This window comes from Callithrix jacchus, chromosome 1 (genome assembly GCF_049354715.1).
Source record: "Callithrix jacchus isolate 240 chromosome 1, calJac240_pri, whole genome shotgun sequence".
Classification (NCBI taxonomy): Eukaryota; Metazoa; Chordata; class Mammalia; order Primates; family Cebidae; genus Callithrix; species Callithrix jacchus.
This window is the reverse complement of record NC_133502.1, coordinates 192161477-192181729: the sequence shown is the minus strand read 5'-3', so window position 1 is coordinate 192181729 and position 20253 is coordinate 192161477. Positions and strand designations below refer to the sequence as shown.

General features: G+C 53.8%; 2 protein-coding genes across 6 annotated transcripts in view; both read right to left on the bottom strand.

Moving 5' to 3' along the window:
• TEF (TEF transcription factor, PAR bZIP family member) overlaps window positions 1-5111 on the bottom strand; it is a 31340-nt gene extending 26229 nt beyond the window's left edge. For both annotated transcript variants that reach the window (XM_017963907.4, XM_008979597.3), the window contains exon 1: window positions 4967-5111. In XM_017963907.4, coding sequence (XP_017819396.1) covers window positions 4967-5033 — 67 coding nt within the window. In that variant the 5' untranslated portion in view covers window positions 5034-5111. The remainder of the gene's footprint in view (window positions 1-4966) is intronic.
• Window positions 5112-12286: 7175 nt separating this feature from the next.
• Window positions 12287-20253, bottom strand: part of ZC3H7B (zinc finger CCCH-type containing 7B) — a 57161-nt gene continuing 49194 nt past the window's right edge. For all 4 annotated transcript variants that reach the window (XM_054239293.2, XM_035266736.3, XM_054239294.2 and 1 more), the window contains 7 exons: window positions 19928-20013; window positions 16886-17019; window positions 16625-16730; window positions 16426-16534; window positions 15875-16008; window positions 15561-15724; window positions 12287-15188 (listed from right to left, as the gene is read on the bottom strand). In XM_054239293.2, the coding sequence (XP_054095268.1) occupies window positions 14939-15188; window positions 15561-15724; window positions 15875-16008; window positions 16426-16534; window positions 16625-16730; window positions 16886-17019; window positions 19928-20013 (983 nt within the window). In that variant the 3' untranslated portion in view covers window positions 12287-14938. The remainder of the gene's footprint in view (window positions 15189-15560; window positions 15725-15874; window positions 16009-16425; window positions 16535-16624; window positions 16731-16885; window positions 17020-19927; window positions 20014-20253) is intronic.

Sequence of the window (20253 nt, the reverse complement as noted above, 5' to 3'; positions counted from 1 at the left end):
CTGCCTGGGACAGTTTCAGAGCCCAGGGAGCCCCAAGGGTAGTCACGAGCCTGGTGTCAGGAGGAACAGGGTTTGAATACTGCAACAACTGTATGGCCTTCCCTCTCCCAGCCTCAGTGTCCTCATTCAGAGTGCATGGATAATTATATCTCCCTTGCAGAGCCATTGCATAGATAGTGATGTAGGAGCATGCAACATAGTCCTGGCACACACTCAGGAGAAGGTGGCTGTCAAGTCAAGAGCGCATCCTGTAGCAGCCTAGCCACCTGGAAGGGCCACTCCTCAACACTGCCGTCAACGCCTGGCACTTGGTGAGAATGAATTTCTCACATTTCTCTGAAGGGGTAGGGTGGAGGCAAGTAGAGAAGAAGACTCTGGACTCCTAGGGTAGGATGGAAGAAAAGAGAGGCTGGCCCATGTACTGGCCGTGAGGGTAGCCAGTGTCTCTGAGTTCATTTTCTCACCAGAAGGACAGGAGGAATGTACCATTTAGAAGGATGTGGTGAGGAGCCGGGCGTGGGGGCTTACAACTGTAATCCCAGCACTTTGTGAGGCTGAGGTGGGCAAATGATCTGACGTCAGGAGTTTAAGACCAGCCTGGCCAACATGGCGAAACCCCATCTCTACTAAAAAATACAAAAATTAAATGGGAGTGGTGGTGGGTACCTGTAATCCCAGCTACTCAAGAGGCTGAGGCAAAAGAATTGCTTCAACCCAGGAAACGGAGGTTGCAGTGAGCCAGCATGGTGCCACTGTATTCCAGCTTGGGCAACAGAGTAAGACTCGGTCTCAAAAAAATAAACAAAAGGAGGTAATGAGGATTGAATGAGCTAGCATGTCCAGCACATAGAAGGCCCCTTCCCCATCCTCTTTCCTGAAAGCAAACTCCTCAATTTCTCAGTTTTGCTCTGGTTCCCAGGCTGTGCATGGAGGTAAACACGGCCCTTACTCAAGCCAAGCTCAGGAGAGCCCAGGCTGCACCGAGTCCACCCTCTTGGCTCATTTCCCTCAATCCACCAAGATGGTGACACCAAGGCCCCTCCTCCTGCCCCAGCAAGTCCTGCCGAGATCCTGCCTGTTATCAGGAAAATGGGCTGTGCAGGACAGATGGCACCATGCCTCTAGGAGCCTCGGCACGTGTTTCCAAGGAGACAGCTGTGTGTGTGTGTGTGTGTGTGTGTGTGTGTGTGTGTTTACACACCAACTTATAACATCCAGTTCTTGAAAGGAAGCTGGAAAGAAGGGAATGAGGGTCAGATTGCAAATGGGATGTAGGTGGAAGGCGCATGATGCTAGGCCACATTGCTGTTTGCCTTTCACAGAAAAAATCAGCATGACAGCTCACAGTTTGCAGACGCTTTCACATGGGATAACTCACTTAATCCTGGCAACGAGCTCATGACACAGATATTCTTTCTGCTCTTTACAGTCTGGAGTTGGAGAAAGAGGAGGGCAAGTCCCAACCAGTAGGTTGTAGAATTAGGATTCGTGTCCTGACTCTGATTGTAAGCCCCCTCCTCTCCTACCAGAGCCATGCTGCCTTGCCCAGAAAGGATTCTAGATCAGGAGTGCCCCTAGGTGGGGATGTTGCCTGCCCAGCCCAAAGCAAAGGCCTTGTTCAGGGTTCACAACTCCCTGAAAGGGAGGCCTGAGTGACCAGAGATGGCAGGAAGATGGGAGTGGGTGTCTCTAAGCACAGCCAAGGCCCCATGGAGGAGGGAAGGATAGCGTATAAAATGCTAATAGTATGATTTAGAGACACGGGGTCTTTCCAGAAGCTGGTAGAGAAAGACATGAGAGCTGGAGTGAGCAGTCTGGAACAGAATCAACTCTTGGAAGCAGATCCTTGGGAGATAGGGTGGGATTGAAGACAGGAAGAGTGGTTTTCAAGATTTAGGGCCCAAGGACATAGAGGGGAAATTGAGTCAGGGCTTGAGCTACAGACCCACCCTTTTGCTGGAAATGGATTTCTTTGCCAAAAGGGAAGTTGTTTGAACTCGTGGCCCCGAGTGAAGGCCACCAAGAGGCCATTGTCGCTGGAAGCCAAGGGAGCCTGGGAGCTGATCAGCTCTCGTGGAGAAAGTCTGTTTATCCAGGGATAAGAAAGAGGCAAGGTCTACACAGGCTGGGCTGGGAGGCCCAGGGGCAGCACAAGGCAGAGGGGCCCCAAGTCCAGGTTTCAGGGGGTGTCATTGAATTAGAAAGCAAAATGAGGCCGGGCGCGGTGCTCACGCCTGTAATCCCAGCACTTTTGGGGGCTCAGGCAGGTGGATCACTGGAGGTCAGGAGTTCGAGAATAGCCCGGCCCACATGGTGAAACCCGTCTCTACTAAAAATAGAAACATGAGCTGGGCGTGGTGGTGGGCGCCTGTAATCCCAGCTACCCAGGAGGCTGAGGCAGGAGAATTGCTTGAACCCGACAGGTGGAGGTTGCAGTGAGCTGAGATTGTACCATTGCACTCCAGCCTGGGCAACGGTGAGACACTGTCTCAAAAAAAAAAACCGAAAAGAAAATAATTGGAGTGAGAGGCTGTGTGGAGAGCAGAGTGTGGGGAGAGCACACCTGGAGTTTCTCACACTCCATGTGACTTTCCTCTATAGTTGCCTCCCACTGGGGGCGAGATATGCTCTGCATGTGACCTAAACGTGTGCTGAAGCACAACCATTGGACAGGAGAAAAGAGAAAATGGGTAGTTTGTAAACAGTCCTCCAAAGACGTAACTGCCCCTTCCACTGGACGGGAGCAGCAGAAAGTTCACCAAAGCAAGGGCACGTGGGCCTGAGAGCATCCCCGTTTTCTGGAGCACCTGGCCTCTAGTTTTTCTCCCATTCAAACCCCAAGTCAGAATAGTGGGAGAGGGAGAGAAGCCGCTTCAACAACAATTTCAGTACATGGTCCCTGATCGCAAGTAACTCCATAGCAGTTCTCTGTGTCTTTTCACCGAGGTCTATTGCTTTTCAGGTAGACATTTCTGTTTATAAATGGTCTGGAGATTCGGGCAGCTTTGGGAAACTGATTGCAGATGAGGGGCAGTCACGTGCTGCAGTCATTGTGACTCCTGTGGCTCTTCAACCCTCTTCCCTCCATTTTGCCTAGCAGTGGGCTGCAGGCATCTGTCAGTTCCACAGGACCTCATGCTTCTCACCCTCAGATGCCACATGAAGTGACAGGAGGTGACCCAAGACTGGCCTACACCCCTTGGACCTGCCCAGCCATGCTGGACTAACTAATCCTCAGCCATGGTTTCCCAGTGCTTGGCAAAGCTCTGCCTGAAATCCTGGGCGGTCCCCTATGTGCCCGGCCCTGACTTCACTCACCCACAGTGAGGGAGGGGGACTTTTTGGCTATTGGAGGGCTCTGCAGACCGGCTGGGAGCCAGAGACCAGCAGCTGCTGCCACACTTCAAAAGCTTTGTTATCCTCATCTGAGGAGCAGTGCCCCGAGTCACCCCAAGAACTCTTCCTGCCCTGCTGGCAGCCACGCACTGCATGTGCATGCTAGGGGGCATCCTGGGACACCTGGTGGGAGCAAGGAGGGATTGTGCCATCCTTCCTGGGTTCCTGGACCAAGGAGCCTACCCTCTACCTTAGCTTTTGGAAAGCTCTGCCCATCCATACAGGCCGCTCAGAGATGCCAAAAACTCAGCTGTGGCTTGTTTGTGGGTGTGGACTCCAACTGGGGGCAGATCCCTCTGGCCGAGTTGCAGAGGGCTTCCCTGAGGGGGGAGCTTGTCCTGGTGAGCAACTGGTGTCCCCCATACTAGGAGGCCACAGGAGCGCCCTCTGTGACACTCATCTCAGAGGGTGGCCTGGACTGTCCCAGCATTTGACAGCATGGGGTGTGGTCTGAGGGGCCTGAGCCCAGAGCTGCATGTGGGAGAGCTTGGGAGCCCCCGTCCTGTGCTCCTGGAACCCCCTTCCCCGTTCAGGCAATGTTTCCTGAGGAACAGAACCTGCTGCCCCTCCTTTCCTGGCTCAGCACAAGCAAACCCACACCCAGTTCCCGAGGGGTGCAGGGAGGCCGGGGGCTGTGGGGTCTCTCCTGGCCCCAGTTTGGGAGTGGGCTAAGAGCTTCCTGTGGAAGTAAGTCCTGCAGGGACAACCAGGGCCACCTGGTGATGCTGGGTAGCAGGTGCTGGCAAAGTAGGATGAGGGGAGGCCTGAGAAAGGTCCCCTGAGAAGACATGCCAGGTACCCAAGTCAGACTCAGGCAGCAGAGGCCAGCTGGGCCCCTCTAAAGGCAAGGAGGGGTTGGAGCCCTGGGAACCTAAAGGTGACTCCTGATGTCTGGGAACAGAAGGGATTTGGAGAGAGATTTATTAGTATTCTCACCCAAACTAACCCAGCTGTGGGATTCCCAGGCAGGACTTGGGAGACACCTGGTGCTGGCCACCAGGTCTACCCCTTGGTCCATGCCCTCCTCCCTCTTCCCTCACACGTGTTTTGCCTGTGGTATCCTAGGAACGCAGGGCTTCGAGCCTTGTGGTCCTGTTACATAACAGCTTCCATCCCATCCATGAGTTCAGCCCTCCGGCAAGCGGGAGCTGCAGCAGGCGCACCAAGGAAAGCCTCTGCTCCAGACCCAGGCTCCTGCTGCCCAAATGCACAGTCCCCGCCACTCCTCTGCCACCCCCAGCATACAAGGGAAGGGAGCTTCATAAGCAGTCAGCATCCAGCTGGATTCTTTCAACAGGGCCCCTGTCCTGTCCTGGTCCCACATGAGCATGGCACCTGTCAGTGGTCACACACTGGCCATGGCTTCCCCAAATCCAGCAGGCCTAGGAGACAGGCCCAGGGCCGGTGTGAAACATGACTCCTCAAACCCCTCTCCGCACTCTGCACCCCGAGACCAAGGGCACACCATTACTGGGACCCTCCCTGGCTTGGAGATGCCTGTCCTGCCACTGTGCCTGTGGCTGCCCCCTCGCCCCCCTTGGGCACCTGCGCAGGTCACCTGCGCTCTTACCTGTTCTCTTCTCTGGCCAAGGCAGAGAGTGCTCCAGCAGGGACTTGAGGACCTCAGGCATGTCCATGGCAGGGGCCACTCGGAACCAGTGGCAGCTCACACAGCCCAGCAGGAGGTGCTTGCTCCAGGGAGTTCAGAAGCAGCTGGAGAGGCAGGGGCCGGCCAAAGCCGCAGGCTAGGCAGGCAGGCGGGGTGGGAGCCTTGAGGCAGCCAATGGCCAGCACCAGTCCCGGCCCGCCCGTCCACCCCCGGCTCGGCCACCTGCCAGCTCCGGCTGCAGCCAGGCCTTCCCTTCCCGCTGCTTGGCAGGGCGGGCCTGGCCCTGCGCCAGCTGTAGCACGTGGAGCTGTCGCGCCAATCCTCTGACAGAGAGCCCAGCCTGTTATTTAACTTTGGAAAGGGAAGTTCTCCCCCAGGCTGGGAGCCATAACCGGGGCTGCCAGGTGAGAACAGTAAGTTCTACGCCCACAGCAAGCATGCATTGGCATGGAGGAGCCCTGGAGGCCCAGGTGTGCAGTGGAAACCATCCCAGGCTGGGACCTCAGGCTCTGAGAAAAAAGGAGGACGACAGGCAAGGACAGCACCTCGGACAGCCCAGCACAAGATCCCCTGTGCTGGCAGATGCTGGGACACGGGTGGGCAGCATGCCTTCACCTGTAAGCTTGTGAGCCTCAAGGGCTAGTGGCATGTTTTGATGCTGTGTTTATGCCATGCACACGTACCCTACAAGGCATGCCAGCATACATGTGGCATGCATAATTGGGGCTTTATACCATCTGCACAGCCTGAAGCCTGTTCCCCAAAAGGAAGTGACAAAACCTGCCCTCTGAGGTTCTTTGGTCTTCAGAGGAGAGGGAGAAGGGGCAGGGGCCTAGCAGAGAAGTGCCAGGAAACCAGGCACCACCAAAAGGGGAGCAGCTCTGCCAGCCTGGTTTAGGCTTGTCCTGGATGAGGAATCCCTGCTTCCCAGTCATTGTGGGGACCTAAGGTGCCAACTGGCTATTTGCTGTAGTCCCCTCTCATACCCTCCCACCAGGATGCTGGCCCCTATGGTCCTCTGGTTACTTGAATGTGTGGGCGAAGCCGTGGTTCTGGGTGTTACCATCCTCCTCAGACCAACATCAGAGCAAAGCCAGACTTGCCAGGGGATGTCAGGTTCTCGATGCTGCTGTACATTGCTGTGGGATTTTGAGAAAGCTTGGCAGCAGCTATGGGTCTCAATTCCAGAACCACCAAATGCAGTGACCTCTGAGGTGCCTTTCAGCTCTAGTTCTATGGCTCTGAAGCTCCCGGTGGGCAGCAATAAACATTCGGTTTTCTGCATGGTAGCTGATTTTTTTTTTTTTTTTTTTTTTTTTTTTTTGAGACTTCAGATTCTGCTCTGTTGCTCAGGCTGAAGCGCAGTGGTGGAATCATGGCTCACTGCCTCATCCTTGCAAGTAGCTGGGACCAGAGGTGCATGCCACCACACAGTGCTTTTTTTGTGTGTGTAAAGACAGGGTCTCACTGTTGCCCAGGCTGGTCTCAAACTCCTGGGCTCAAGCCATCCTCTGGTCTTGGCCTCCTCAAGTCCCAGGATTACGAGTGTGAACACTGCCCCTGCCCCGTAGCTGGTTTCTAACCAGTCCTTTGTTGTTTACAAAATTCCATTTTGTAAAGAATCAAAAATACTCCAGGAACCCCTTCTGGCTTCTTCCTTTCCCAGCTTATCTTCTAATTACCCTCCTTCCCTCCCTAATGACCTCCCGAAGTTATGCTCTTCCCTAAATTAAAACTTACTTTTAATTTTTTTTTTTTTTTTTTGAGACAGAGTTTTGCTGTTGTTACCCAGACTGGAGTGCAATGGCACGATCTCGGCTCACCCCAACCTCTGCCTCTTGGGTTCAAGCAATTCTCCTGCCTCAGCCTCCCGAGTAGCTGGAACTACAGGCGCACACCACCGTGCCCAGCTAATTTTTGTATTTTTAGTAGAGATGGGGTTTCACCATGTTGACCAGGATGGTCTCGATCTCTTGACCTCGTGATCCACCCACCTTGGCCTCCCAAAGTGCTGGGATTATAGGCGTGAGCCACCGCGCCCCCACCTTACTTTTAATTTTTGAATTCAAAAAACAGTACATGGCTCAAAGCTCAACACCTCCAATAAGGTTTATTTTGAGACACAGTTTCACTCTGCCGCCCAGGCTGGAGTACAATAGTGTGATCTTGGCACACTGTAACCTCTGCCTACCAGGCTCAGGCCTCAGCCTCCCAAGTAGCTGGGATTATAGGTGCATGCCCGTACGCCTGGCTAATATTTGTATTATTACTAGAGATGGGGTTTCGCCATATTGGCCAGGCTGGTCTCGAACTCCTGACCTCAGGTGGTCCACCCTCCTCGGCCTCCCAAAGTGCTGGGATTACAGGCGTGAGCCACAGCGCCCAGCCCCTTCCAATGTTTCTTTTTGCAAAAGTAAGCATATATATGTATATATGTATGACACAGGCACACACAAAACTTTTAGTTTTGCAGAGTTGTATGTTTTGACCAGTTGAGAGTGTTTTGTAACTACAAAGGAGAAACCCCCTTACTGCTCTGTTTCAAGCCAGAGCCCTCTGTTCTGTGACCCTGGGGGGTGAGGGTAAGGGTGAGAGTGGACCTGGTGTGCAGGCCCCCAGCTGACCTGTGACTTGCAGGCAGGTGCTGACTGAGGCTTGGCTGCCAAATTCACCATTCCTTGGCCAGGAGTTCTCTTGAGTGCAAGACCACTTATCACAAAGGTGGAGTGGGCAGTTGCCCATTGGGTATTATCTCAAAAGCAATAGGAAGCACCCTGTGTGTCTCAAACATGTCCACCTGCTGCAAGACATTTCATTCTTGAAGATTCATTCCTGTGAGCTATCTGCAGGCTCCTTTTAATGTGCAAATGTCCTAAGCCTCTGAGACCATGAATGAATGCTTGCCACATACCTGGCACCAGCCTAAACCCTGTGAGGAATTCAAAGTTAAATAACATACCCGGCCAGGCAACTCCCTGTCCTTAGAGAACTTTCACACCACCGGGAGTCCATGTTGGCAGTCCCCCAGTTGGTGCTCACGGTGTCCGGCTGGCAGCATCACCTAGGTCAGACAGGGACCACACCAGTGGGCTGCTGGGCCAGGCAGCCAGGAAGGCCAGAGGTAGTGGGAAGGGGATATACATACCTAAAGACCGGGGGCCACGTGCCGGATCTGTTGGGATTGTCTGCACTTCTTGGACTTCCTAGCTCAGGGGTCTGATGTCCACTGCAGATGGTCTGAGGTCTGTTGGTGTCCTTATCAATGCCACTGAGCCCATTCCCATCCCCTATGCTTGAGTTTTCATCGACTGTATTTACCTCCAATTCATTAGGAATATGGAGTCCTCTATGTGCCTACAGCTATGTCCCATTGAAAGGAAGCTGTGATCCCTGACAGGAGTCTGGGGTCAGAGTCACAATGGCCCCATAAGAACATTTAATGCCTTGTACAGCTGAGAGGCCTGGGCTGAGGGAGAACTTGATAAAGAATATGTTCTTGATGGGCACGGTGGCTCATGCCTGTAATCCCAGCACTTTGGGAGGCTGAGGTGGGCAGATCACGAGGTCAGGAGATTGAGACCATCCTGGCCAACACAGTGAAACCCCATCTCTACTAAAAATACAAAAAATTAGCTGGGCACAGTGGCACTTACCTGTAGTGCCAGCTACTCGGGAGGCTGAGGCAGGAGAATTGCTCAAACCCAGGAGGCGGAGGTTGCAGTGAGCTGAGATTGCGCCATTGCACTCCAGCCTGGGCAACAGAGCAAGACTCCATCTCAAAAAAAAAAAAAAAAAAACATTCTTTACCAGCCATGGTGGCTCACACCTGTAATCCCAGCACTTTAGGAGGCCAAGGTGGGTGGATCACCTGAGGTCAGGAATTCGAGACCAGCCTGGCCAACATAGTGAAAACTTGTCTCTACTAAAAAGACGAAAATTAACTTAATGTGGTGGCAGGTGTCTGTAATCTCAGCTACTCAGGAGGTTGAGTCCTCACTTGAACCTGGGAGGCAGAGATTGCAGTGAGCTGAGATCGTGCCATTGCACTCCAGACTGGGAGACAAGAGCAAGACTCTGTCTCAAAAAAAAAAAAGTTTCCTGTGCCTTGTCCTCTTTTTGACCAGCAGCGCATATTCACTTCTAGATCTGAAATGAAAGTGCCAAAAGAGGTTGACATAATCTTACGATCATCAATTGAGCAGGTCCAGTGGCTCTGGCTGCCTTTTCCTGAAGACCTGGGGATATTTTGCAGGGAGGTTGCAAAGGGCTCCCAGGTGTGGGGATAGACATATGCAGGTCTTTGCAGAACTCCCAAGGGCTTTCTCTAGAGAGGTGCAGAGCTGAGTCAGCTGGTGTGCTGTGTTGGTCGTGCTCACTGAGGCCCCCTCCTCACAGGGCTGAAGACCAGACTGGTGTTCGGTAACTGGGAGCTGCTGAAGCCAGCTCCGACTCATTGATAGGAGGAGTACCAGCCACTGACCATAAGTATCTAGGTGACACGGGTGCATGGAACTGCACATGTGAAACAAAAATTAAGAGAAAGATGCAGAACAGTGAGCAACATGGATTACAATGACGAATCTTTTTGAAGCTTCAATTCCAGTTTCACTTCCTCCAGGAAGCCCTCCCTGGCTCCCGAGCCTGGATGAGGTGTCTCCCCCGCTCACCCCCATCACATCATTCTATATAATCTACTTTTAGGTTGGTCTCCTTTAGCACTGAACTGAAGGGAAAGCAGTTTCTGTGGCAATCTTGTTATGTGGGTACTGAGCTGATGATGTTTCCCAATCTGAGCCATGTGAGGACCAGAAGAGAATTTAAGGGAATTGACCAGAATGTATGAATTTATTCCACTAGGTTTACCGAAGTCTTGCTTGTCTTACTCTTTGCTTTTTAAAATTGTTTTGAGTTTTTGAGACAGCGTCTTGCTGTCGCCCAGGCTGGAGTGCAGTGGTGTGATGATGACTCACTGCAGCCTCAACCTCCTGGGCTCAAGCCATCCTTCCACCTCAGCCTCCCAGGTAGCTAGGACCATAGGTGTGCACCACCATGCCCAGCTAATTTTACTTTTTCTTTTATTGGTAGAGATGCAGTTTTACTGTTGCCCAGGCTGGTCTGAAGTTCCTGGCCTCAAATGATTCTTCTGCCTTGATCTCCCAAAGCAGGATTACAGGAGTGAGCCACCCAGGGAAGGTTTTGATGCAGGCACATGATCTCTCCAGCCTAAGGATGAGTCTATATTTTTCTTGTGGGAGCTCTGCCTTGCCACACCACTTTGATTTTTCACAGTGCACTCAGAGGTGCTGTGAATTCCAGAATGTCAAAGCCAAAGAGATATTTGCCGATACCCAGTTCCCAGTGATTCTCGATCTTTTTTCTGCCTCCTTTCTGAGGGTCCTTGGAACCTTCCCTGAAACTCTCTGGGCTATAAATGTGGACAGCAGACTTCCACGGTTGTTGTGGGAGACGGATGTACTATCTGCACAGTAGCTGCCGCAAACAAGATGCTCAATAAAGCTGGCTGCTGGCCAGGTGCGGTAGCTCACACCTGTGATCCCCACACTTTAGGGGGCTGAAGAGGGTAGATTGGCCTGACCAACATGGGGAAACCCCATCTCTACTAAAAATACAAAAATTAGCTGGGTGTGGTGGTGCACACCTGTAATCCCAACTGCTCAGGGGGCTAAGACAGGAGAATCGCTTGAACCCGGGAGGCGGAGGTTGCAGTGAGCCGAGATTGCACCACTGCACTCCAGCCTGGGCGACTCCATCTCAAAAAAAAGAAGCTGGCTGATTTTGCTCCTTACATCATTTATCAAGCATCTGAGCGCCTACTGCATACCTGGCCCAAATGATTCCCTTAGGCAATTCTCTGGTCCTGAACTTCTGTCCTAGTCCACTCCACACTGCAGTTTAAAGCTATCTGGGAAGCCAGGAGCAGTGGCTCATGCCTATAACCCCAGCACTTTGGGAGGCCAAGGCAGGTGGACCACTTGAGGTCAGGAGTTTGAGACCAGCCTGGCCAACATGGTGAAACCGTCTCTACCAAAAATACAAAAATTAGCCAGGTGTGGTGGTGGGTGCCTGTAGTACCAGCTACTCAGGAGGCTGAGGCAGGAGAATTGCTTGAACTCAGGAGGCAGAGGTTGCAGTGAGCCAAGATTGTGCCACTGCACTCCAGCCTGGCCATAGAGTAAGACTATGTCTCAAAAAAAAAAAAAAGGGAAAAAGAAAAAAAAAAGCTGTCTGGTGAAAGCTTGTTCTTGGACCTGAGCAGTCCCTCCCCACGGGACCCCTCTATCACCTACAGCCATGCACAATCCAAAAGATTTGACAAAGTACCTCCCACCCCAGCAGATACAGGTGTCCCTGACTTAGAACTCCACATCTATCAGATCCTTTTATTTATTTTCTGAGATATTTTCTGAAATTTATTTATTTTCTGACAGATCTTGTTCTGTCACCCAGGTTGTAGTGCAATGGTGCAATCTTGAATCACTGCAACCTCGCCTGGCAAGTTCAAGCAGTTCTCCTGCCTCAGCCTCCTGAGTAACTGGGATTACAGTCATCCACCACCAAACCCGGCTAATTTTTCTATTTTTAGTAGAGACGGGGTTTCACCATGTTGGCCAGGCTGGTCTTCAACTCCTGACCTCAGGTGATCCACCCGCCTTGGCCTCCCAAAGTACTGGGATTACAGATGTGAACCACCGGACCCCGCTAGTTCCTTTTAAAGATGAGAAAACTGGACCCATGTGACTTCAGTCTCCCTTGGGTTCACTGATGCCAGGGTTGCAGTTGGAATCACACTCGAGATCATAGGGAAGGCATGGTCCCCTGCCTTCCTGGAAGAGCCCCCTCCAGAAAGGGCAAAGGCAGGCCTTGGAACCCAGCTGGGCACACGCTGCAGCATAAGTGCAGGGAAGTGTGGGCACCTCTGGCAGCCCCACGTGGAAGATTGAGAGCAGGCAGGCTTCGGATGAGCCAGGGAAGGATGGCTGCTGGGCCACTTGTATAGAGCGCCACTTGTCACTGCCAGTGAAATGCTGCCGGAGCCGGGGTCAGCTGGCCTCCGTGTGTACACAGGGACACAGACCTGTCCCTTACCCCTTAGCATGCCTAACATTCCTCAGAATAGCTAGCACTGGCCAGATCTGTCTCCAGAGGACAGAGTAGCTCAGGCCCTGGATACAAGTGCCAGATGGGGAGGAACAGGAGCGACACCTTGGGGACAGAGGTCAAAGTGCACAAGTTTATTTTCTAGAACAAAGGCTAAAGAAGCAAGTTTCTTTCATTTTATTTTAAGAAGGACAAAAATTGTTATTAAAACATCTACATTATTATCAAGATACTAGACCTTATGAATATTTAATATTAAAGTGTGGTATTCTTAAATTTTTAATACACAGACATTTTAAAGGACCATTAAATTGATTACTGCCCGGCTGAGAAATGCAGCATCCCTCCCCACCCACCCCCGGCCCCATGCTTGCCATGCCATCTTGTCCCTGCCTGCTAGGGGTAAACACAGGTCCTGGATTCCGCCCTCTGAGCCTCCCAGCTGGGGGCCCTAGAAGGCTCACAACTGAAATAGTTACCCTCATCATTAAAAGTGTCTTCTTGTCTGCTCCCCACCATATTATACTCTGCCTCCCACTCTCCCTTTCTTACCCTGTGGGGTCTTCAGCTCTGGCCAGGCCAGGGAGCCCCAGATCCCAAGGGTCCCTGGACAGATCACAGGCTGAAGATTAAAACTCTGGTCTTGAATCCTGTTCCTTTTGGCGGGGAGAAATACAAATCACTTTCTTTCCCTGAGCACTCCCACTGTCTGCACTCGATGGGGGTGGTCTGGGAAGCTGGCAGAGTTGGGCCTGGGGAGGTTGGCTCCTGCCCCTGGCTGCCCGAATCACCTCTGAGCCACGGCTCCAGTCCCTGTCGCCTTGCAAATAGTACGATGACCCCCAAAACCCTCCTAATCACACAAGGATGGCTGCATTTTCTGGCCAAATTCTTTATCTTTAGCCCTCATAAAAGTGATTCCTTGGATACCACACACATATATAATATTATATAGAGCGATATATTTAATACCTGTGTATATATGCATCATGGGGGCGACATATATACACACTAGAAACAAGGCTGGTGACGACAGACTGCAACACCACGGATCAGGGAAAACGAGTATCATCGATATCACAGCCACGACCCCCACCTTGGGTGTGGTCTCCCCTCTCCTCCAGCCATACCACCAGCACCCAAACTGCAGTGGCCTGCTGGGGTAGGAGGCGGGGCAGGGAAGAGGAAAGGGTGCATGCTACGATTATCAGGAAAGGTCGGGCAGTGGCGGTGAGAGGAACAGCATCCCGTCCAGCCCTGGGCAGCCCATCACTGTCAGCGCGCACTGGCAATCCTTGCTTGAGAATGGGATGGTCCCTTTTCTCCTCCTCACCCCTCCACAGCCTAATCCCTGGTTCCTTCCGGGGCTGCCCCACTCCTGTGCCAATGATGTGGGGCATTCTGGAATGTCTGGGGAACCAGGGGAGGCTGGATCTGCCCATGGAGGGTGGGTTGGAGAGGATGGGGTGCACACAGACATGTCAGACGAGAGGGACAAGAGAGGCCTTGCTGGGTGGGGGCAGGAACTGGGGGTCCACTGGAGTCCCAGGCAGCTGGTAGGGCCAGGGATCAGGGAGGGGCTAGGACAGATGGTTTTAACTGTGTATCTGAGTCTAGAGGAGAGGACATGCCTGGTCCCCAAGAAAGAGGGGTGTGTCCCATCCTGGAGTGGCCCATGGTGCCCGAGGTCAAGCCTCCCTTTTCTCCACATCCCCCAGACCCTCACCCTTCCCACCTCCCACGTCTCATGCAGATCCTGAGCTCATGGTGTCCTGCCCTCTGCCACCTTTCCCAGAGTGCACGTGGAGAGGCGACCTCTGCTGCTGTACCCCAAGAGACCATCCTCGGGAGGGAGTAGTCCCTTCAAGGGGTGCTCACATGGCCAGCCCTCCTCTGGGCCTCCCTTCCCCAGCCCCCAGGCAGCGCTGCCTGGGACCCCAGCACACTGATTCAGAGACCGCCACATCCCTGGTGAGGGGACAGTGGGCTCAGCCAATAATTGGCCCTGAGTCTTTTGAGCCCTGTTTTCATCCCAGCTCTACTTTGTGCTGGGAACCTGGGCAGACCACTCCTCCCTTCTAGGCCTCAGTTTTCCTCTCTGCAAAATAGGGTTTGGGCTGGATCATCTCTGAAGGCTCTGAGGACCTACAATCTATAGTCACTGGCCCATGAGGGAGTAGGGTTCAGGTGGTGGCCTCAAAGGGCCGAGACTCCTTAGGTTCCAAAGATCATCTAGACCAGCTCCTTCCATCCTTCCAGAGGGGAAGCTGAGGCTCCAGAGGGTAAGTGACCAGTACAGTGTTCCCAGCTTCTTCCTGGGGCTACATTTTAAAGCTAATGGGGCCTCTGCCCTCTGTTATGTCCTGATTTGCCCCCGGGGGGGTGGTGGAGTGAGGATGGGGCAGGGAGAAGGACCCTACTCTTGCAGATTCAAGTGGGGACCCCAGGCTCCCCAGCCCTGAGCTTTGGGCCCCATTAGGAGCAGACAGAAGTTAAAGCTGGAGGCTGAAGCTGGAGGGGTCAGCCAGGCCCCTCCCTCCTCAACCAGGAGAGCCGTGGGGGTAGGGGAAGGGCTGCCCAGGTTCCAGAGGGATGAGGACCCTGGGGCCTCCAGGGGTTGCAGCATGTGCACCTGGGTACGCACACCCGGGGTGGTGGTGGGGAAAAGATGGACGGGGCCCCAGGGGGCTGGGGGCTGCCTGATAAGGGCGGCCTCCCCACCCCCCCACTGGCCAGCCCTGACCCTTCTATCAGGCCTTCTGTCACCACCCCACCCCCTGGCCCCAGGACTTTGCCCATGGCCGACACCTGGCCCTACTCCCCAGTGGTGGCGGCAGCAGCAGCAGGGGCTTCTGGGGTGGCAATGGCAGGGTCCACGTCCTCTTGAAGCAGGAAGTTGTATTTGCCAAAGTCGTCGTCCCGTGGACACAGCAGCATGTCCTTGCGAGCCTTGGCCAGCTTCTGCTTCAGCACCTCGCGCCGGTCCAGCCACTCGTTGAGCTCCTCCTGTCCATGGGCGCAGCGGCACTTGTCCCCATCTGGGCAGGCTTTGCCCTTTTGGAGCCTGTGGGTGGCAGGAGGCTCACTGCCCGTGCTCTGTGCCCTTCCCACCCCAGCCTGTGAATCTTGGGCCAGCCACTTGCCCTCCCCTGGGCAAGACAAGCCTCTCCCTGGGCAGCTGGGTCCCAGCTCAGGGAAAACCTGGGTGTCCTGACCCACTCTGGGATCTGCTCCAACCCTGTAAATTAGGGGTCTGGATAGGTCTGAGTCTAGTCCCCCAATCTCATCCTTTCCTACCCCCATGGCTGCACTCACAGCCAAGCCTCACCACTCTCTGCACACCACCTCCACACCAAGAGGAGCCAGAGCTGGCCATAGACTCCATCTCCTCGGTCCATACCCCATGTCCCTCCAGGCCCTGCCCTCCCAGGAGCACCTGTCACAGAGCCGGAACTCGCCCATGGGGAAGCGGAAGGCCCAGCCACTGGCGTCACTGTCAGACGTGAAGACCTTCTCCTTGTGCTTCTCAGACTGGATGTGCTGCTGCCACTGCTTCTTGCTGTTGCTGTTCTTGCCGCAGAGCCAGCAGTGGTAGCCCATCTGGGGAGACAGCCACCATGGGTGCCCGGTCCCCCACACCTCTGCCTGGACCACCTCCCTCGGAGAGGCTGAGTGTTCGCCAGCTGGGACTTCCAGGCTGCCCCTCCCAGGTCAGGCTCAGACCACAGCATTCGGGGGAGAGGGCATTACCATGATGTCCGCGTAGTCCGTGGGCATCTGGATCTGCTTCTCCCCTTCCCGAGAACTGATGGGGGTCCCTTCTCCAGGCTTCCCTGGGTTGTGTTTTTTCAGCCACATGTCATAGGTCTGCTGCATGTCCAGGACTGGGCAGGGGACAGGGAACAGGGAACCTGCTGAGGGGCTTCCCCATCCGTTCTGTCCCATGGTCCCTGCTTGATTTGGGAGCTGTGGATGTCCCAAGCCCTGCTGATAGGCCAATGGGCTGATGGGCCCGGCCTGGGGTGGGTGGAGCAGGGCTCAGGCAGCAAAAGGGGGTACAGCAGGCACTCTTAGGCCTGCCAGTGAGTTGATTTTTTTTTTTTTAAGATGGAGTTTCACCATATCGGTCAGGCTAGTCTCAAACTCCTGACCTCAAGTGATCCCCCTGCCTCAGCCTCCTAAAGTGCTGGGATTACAGGTGTGAGCCACTGTGCCTGGCCAGCTGGGCCTGCTGGTGAGTTGAGCTATTCAGTGATGAGGAGACCCCAGGAGAGGCCCGCCCGCCCCTCCTGCCCACTCACTCTTGTTCTCCTTCATGAAGGTCCACATGTCCCTCTCCTCTGGGCTGTGTGCGAAGGAGCAGTTCCCCACATACTGGCACTTGCGGCCGTTCTGTGCGTGGATGCAGAGCTGTGGAGTGGGCATGGGGAGAGTTTCTGAGTCCCACTGGAAAGCATTGCTGCCTCCTCGGGGGTCCCCTACCCCCGTCCCAGCGCTCACGTCGTATTGCTGTGGGAAGTTGCGAATGGATGGCAGTGGCCTCACTGACACCCATTTCCTCTTGGCCTTGGACATCACCAGAAGGACCCGCCGCTCCTTGGTCCAGCTGCAGGACAGAGCAGGGTTGGGGAGAGGTCAGGGCCGAGCCTATGTGCTGTGTGACCTCCGTGGAGAGCCCTGGCCTCTCTGAGTTGGCCTCCACACCTGTGGTGGTCGGGTGGGCCTGATCCCACCAAAGCCCTAACCTGGCACCCCACTCACCAGTGCCGGGCCTTGGCACTGCAGTACTTGAGGTCCTTGTCAGGCTCCACCACCTGCCCGTTTCTCCAGCACTGGCCACAGACAAACTTCATCTGCAGATCGAAAGTGCTAGGCCCATGTGTCCTTGAGGTACCCTGTGGGGGCAAGAAAGGAGGATTGGTGAAGCTGCAGGCACCAGTCCTTAGGCCCCGGGGTCTCCACACAGGTGGCTTCTGGGACAACCTTGGAATAAGCTGGTCTTCTCCCAGGTCCTCCTGGCAGGCAGTGACCTCCCAACTGCAGGCCCAAGGGCTTCTCAGGGGAGCCAGGCCTGGAATGGGGCCCCTCTTTCCACCCTGTGGCTGGTCCCTGTCTCCCCCGACTCCCTGGGAGGACTGCTCTGTGGATGCTGCATTTCCCAGGGCAAAGCTCTGCTCACCACACCTCCCTGCCTATGCACAGGCTGTTCTGGGTGCCCTTCCTCCACTCTTCATCCAGCTTGTTCTAGAAACTATCTGTCAAAACTCAGCTGAAGCACATCTCCTGTGGGAAGCCTGCCCTGGGGCTCTACTAAGCTGCAGCTGTCCATTCTGTGAGCTTCCACAATCTTTACACTGCCTCATGTTGACCAACTCACCCGGTTACGAGTGCCAAGCCTGTAGCAAGTAGGGAGTACAGGAGATGGGAAGCCACCCCAGTGGGGGTGAGGTGGTGGGATAGGCATCTGGGCAGCCCTGGTCTCTGGCCCTCCCTCCAGGGCAAGGTCTTGCTGGTCTCTAAGGCCCCACCTGCCACGTTCCTTTCCTATCCTATGCCCCAGTCTTTGGCCTGCTCTTTTGCACCTTTGGGACAGGGTTGGGAGCCAGAGGTGGGAAAATTGCTCAATCAGCCTTGTCTCCTGCCACCCTGAACCCCCTCATCTGGCTACGTTGGCCAACCTGCTGCTCTGCGAATGCACCAGCTGTCCCCGCTCACTCATGTAACCTTGAGCCTCCTGTCTTCCCAGGAGCCTCTGGTGCAGGGTCACCCAGGGCTCATTTTTTTTTTTTTTTTTTTAAGACAGAGTCTCACTCCGTCACCAGGCTGAACTGCAGTGGCACAATCTCAGCTCACTGCAACCTCTGCCTCCAGGGTTTAAGCGGTTCTCCTGCCTCAGCCTCTGAAGTAGCTGAGACTACAGGTGTGCACCACCATGCCCAGCTAATTTTTGTATTTTTTTTTTAAGTAGAGACGGGGTTTCACCATGTTGGCCAGGATGGTCTCAATCTTGTGATCTGCCCGCCTCAACCTCCCAAAGTGCTGGGATTACAGGTGTGAGCCACCACGCCAGGCCCTTGCTCTTCCAGACTGCTAGGCATCATCCTCCTGCCATAGCAGCTTCCCCTCAGGAGCTGTGGCCTATTCCTGTGTTCCCATTGGCCCCTCACTGCTTCCCACCTGTGGCCAGGGTTATGATCCCCACCTGGGGGTGACAGAGAATGCCACAGGTGGGGAGGGAGCAGAGTGGGCCTTGGACAGGATGTCAGAGAACCAGGGATCTGCCCCACTCAGTGTGACCCTGAGAAAGTCACTAACAATCTCTCAGCCTTAGCTTCCCCATCTGCAAATGCCACAAATCCCATGGCTCCCATCTTCAGGACCATGGCGAAGATCAGGAGGATGGGAGAGGATACTACAATCTGTGGTGTCAGTCTGAGCAGTACTAGGATATTTACAAGGTCTCAACGTATTTCTCCTGAAAACCTTTTTTTTGTTGTTTTAAGATAGAGTCTCACTCTTGTCGCCCAGGCTGGAGTGCAGTGGTGTGATCTTGGCTCATTGCAACTGCCGCCTCCCAGGTTCAAGTGATTCTCCTGCTTCAGCCTTCTGAGTAGCTGGGACTACAGGTGCCTGCAACCACACTCAGCTAATTTTTGTATTTTTAGTACAGATGAGGTTTTACCATGTTGGCCAGGCTGGTCTCAAACTCCTGACCTCAGGTGATCCACCCACCTTGGCCTTTCAAAATGCTGGGATTACAAGTGTAAGCCACTGCACCAGGCCTTTTTTTTTTTTTAAGACAGAGCTTGCTCTGTCACCCAGGGTAGAGTGCAATGCAATGCAATCTCAGCTCACTGCAACCTCTGCCTCTCAGGTTCAAGCAAGTCTCCTGACTCAGCCTCTCAAGGAGCTGGGATTAAAGGTGCCCACCACCATGCCTGGCTAATTTTGTTCATATTTTTAGTACAGACAGGTTTTTGTCATTTTGACCAGACTGGTCTCATCCATCTCAGCCTCCCAAAGTGCTGGGATTATAGACATGAGCCACCACACCCAGCCTCCCAAAGACATTTATTAAAAACTATAGAAACGATCCTGAAAGTATAGTCTTATACTTTCAAAGAGATCTCTATTATAATAGAGAAACATTTACAATGGAGGCAACTTGAGTCAAGTTTAATCAGACTGTCACCAGTGAAGGGACACACTGAGATGATGCATCCCCTGATGTGTGAGCTGAGAACACGACATCACCTCTGTGGAATGAGGAAACTGACAGGAGCCCAGAGGGAGGGACCTTTTACAAAACATTTTACAAAACATCCAGCTCTTCAAAAATATCAGTGCAACACAAGGCAGACTAAAGAACTGTTTTTCATTAAAGGAGATGAAAAAGAGACAGGGCAAGGCCAGGTGTGGTGCCTCATGCCTGTAATCCCAGCACTTTGGGAGGCCAAGGTGGGAGGATTGCTTGAGCCCTGGAGTTTCAGATCAGCCTGGGCAAGATGGAAAGCCCCACATCCCCAGCCCCATGGTCTTAAGAAACATAAAAATCAGCTGGGTGTGGTGGTGCATGCCTGTAATCCCAGCTACTCAGGAGGCTGAGGCAGGACGATCACCTGAGACCAGGAGATCAAGGCTGTAGTGAGCCATCATTCATTACCACTGCACTCCAGGCAGGGTGACAGAGAAAGACCCTGTCTCAAAATAAAAAGAGACACAATAGCTGAATGTGGTACACTACCCTGGATTTGGGGACAAGTTATGAAATCTGAATAGTGGCATAGTAGTAGAAGGTCTTACCACGCTGCTGCTGGCCTTCCCCGTGTGCGCCTCCATCTGCTGCCAGTACTTCTTAGATTCCTGAACGATGTCTTCGTGGGTCATGCCTGGGGAGGGTGGGGGGCAGACACAGGCGTCCTCCAAGGTGCTCAGCAAAGAGGGAGGCAGGGGGTCCACAAGGTGCCAGTGTCCCCCGAGGCCCAGCTGGAGAAGCCCTACTCCAAGTTAGCCCAGCCACAGTAAAACATGGGTGCAAGGGAAACACTTCGTCCATCTGCAAAATGGGAACAGAGCAGAGACCTGCTCCGACCTCACTGGAAGTGAAAGAATTAAATGCAGCCAAGAGT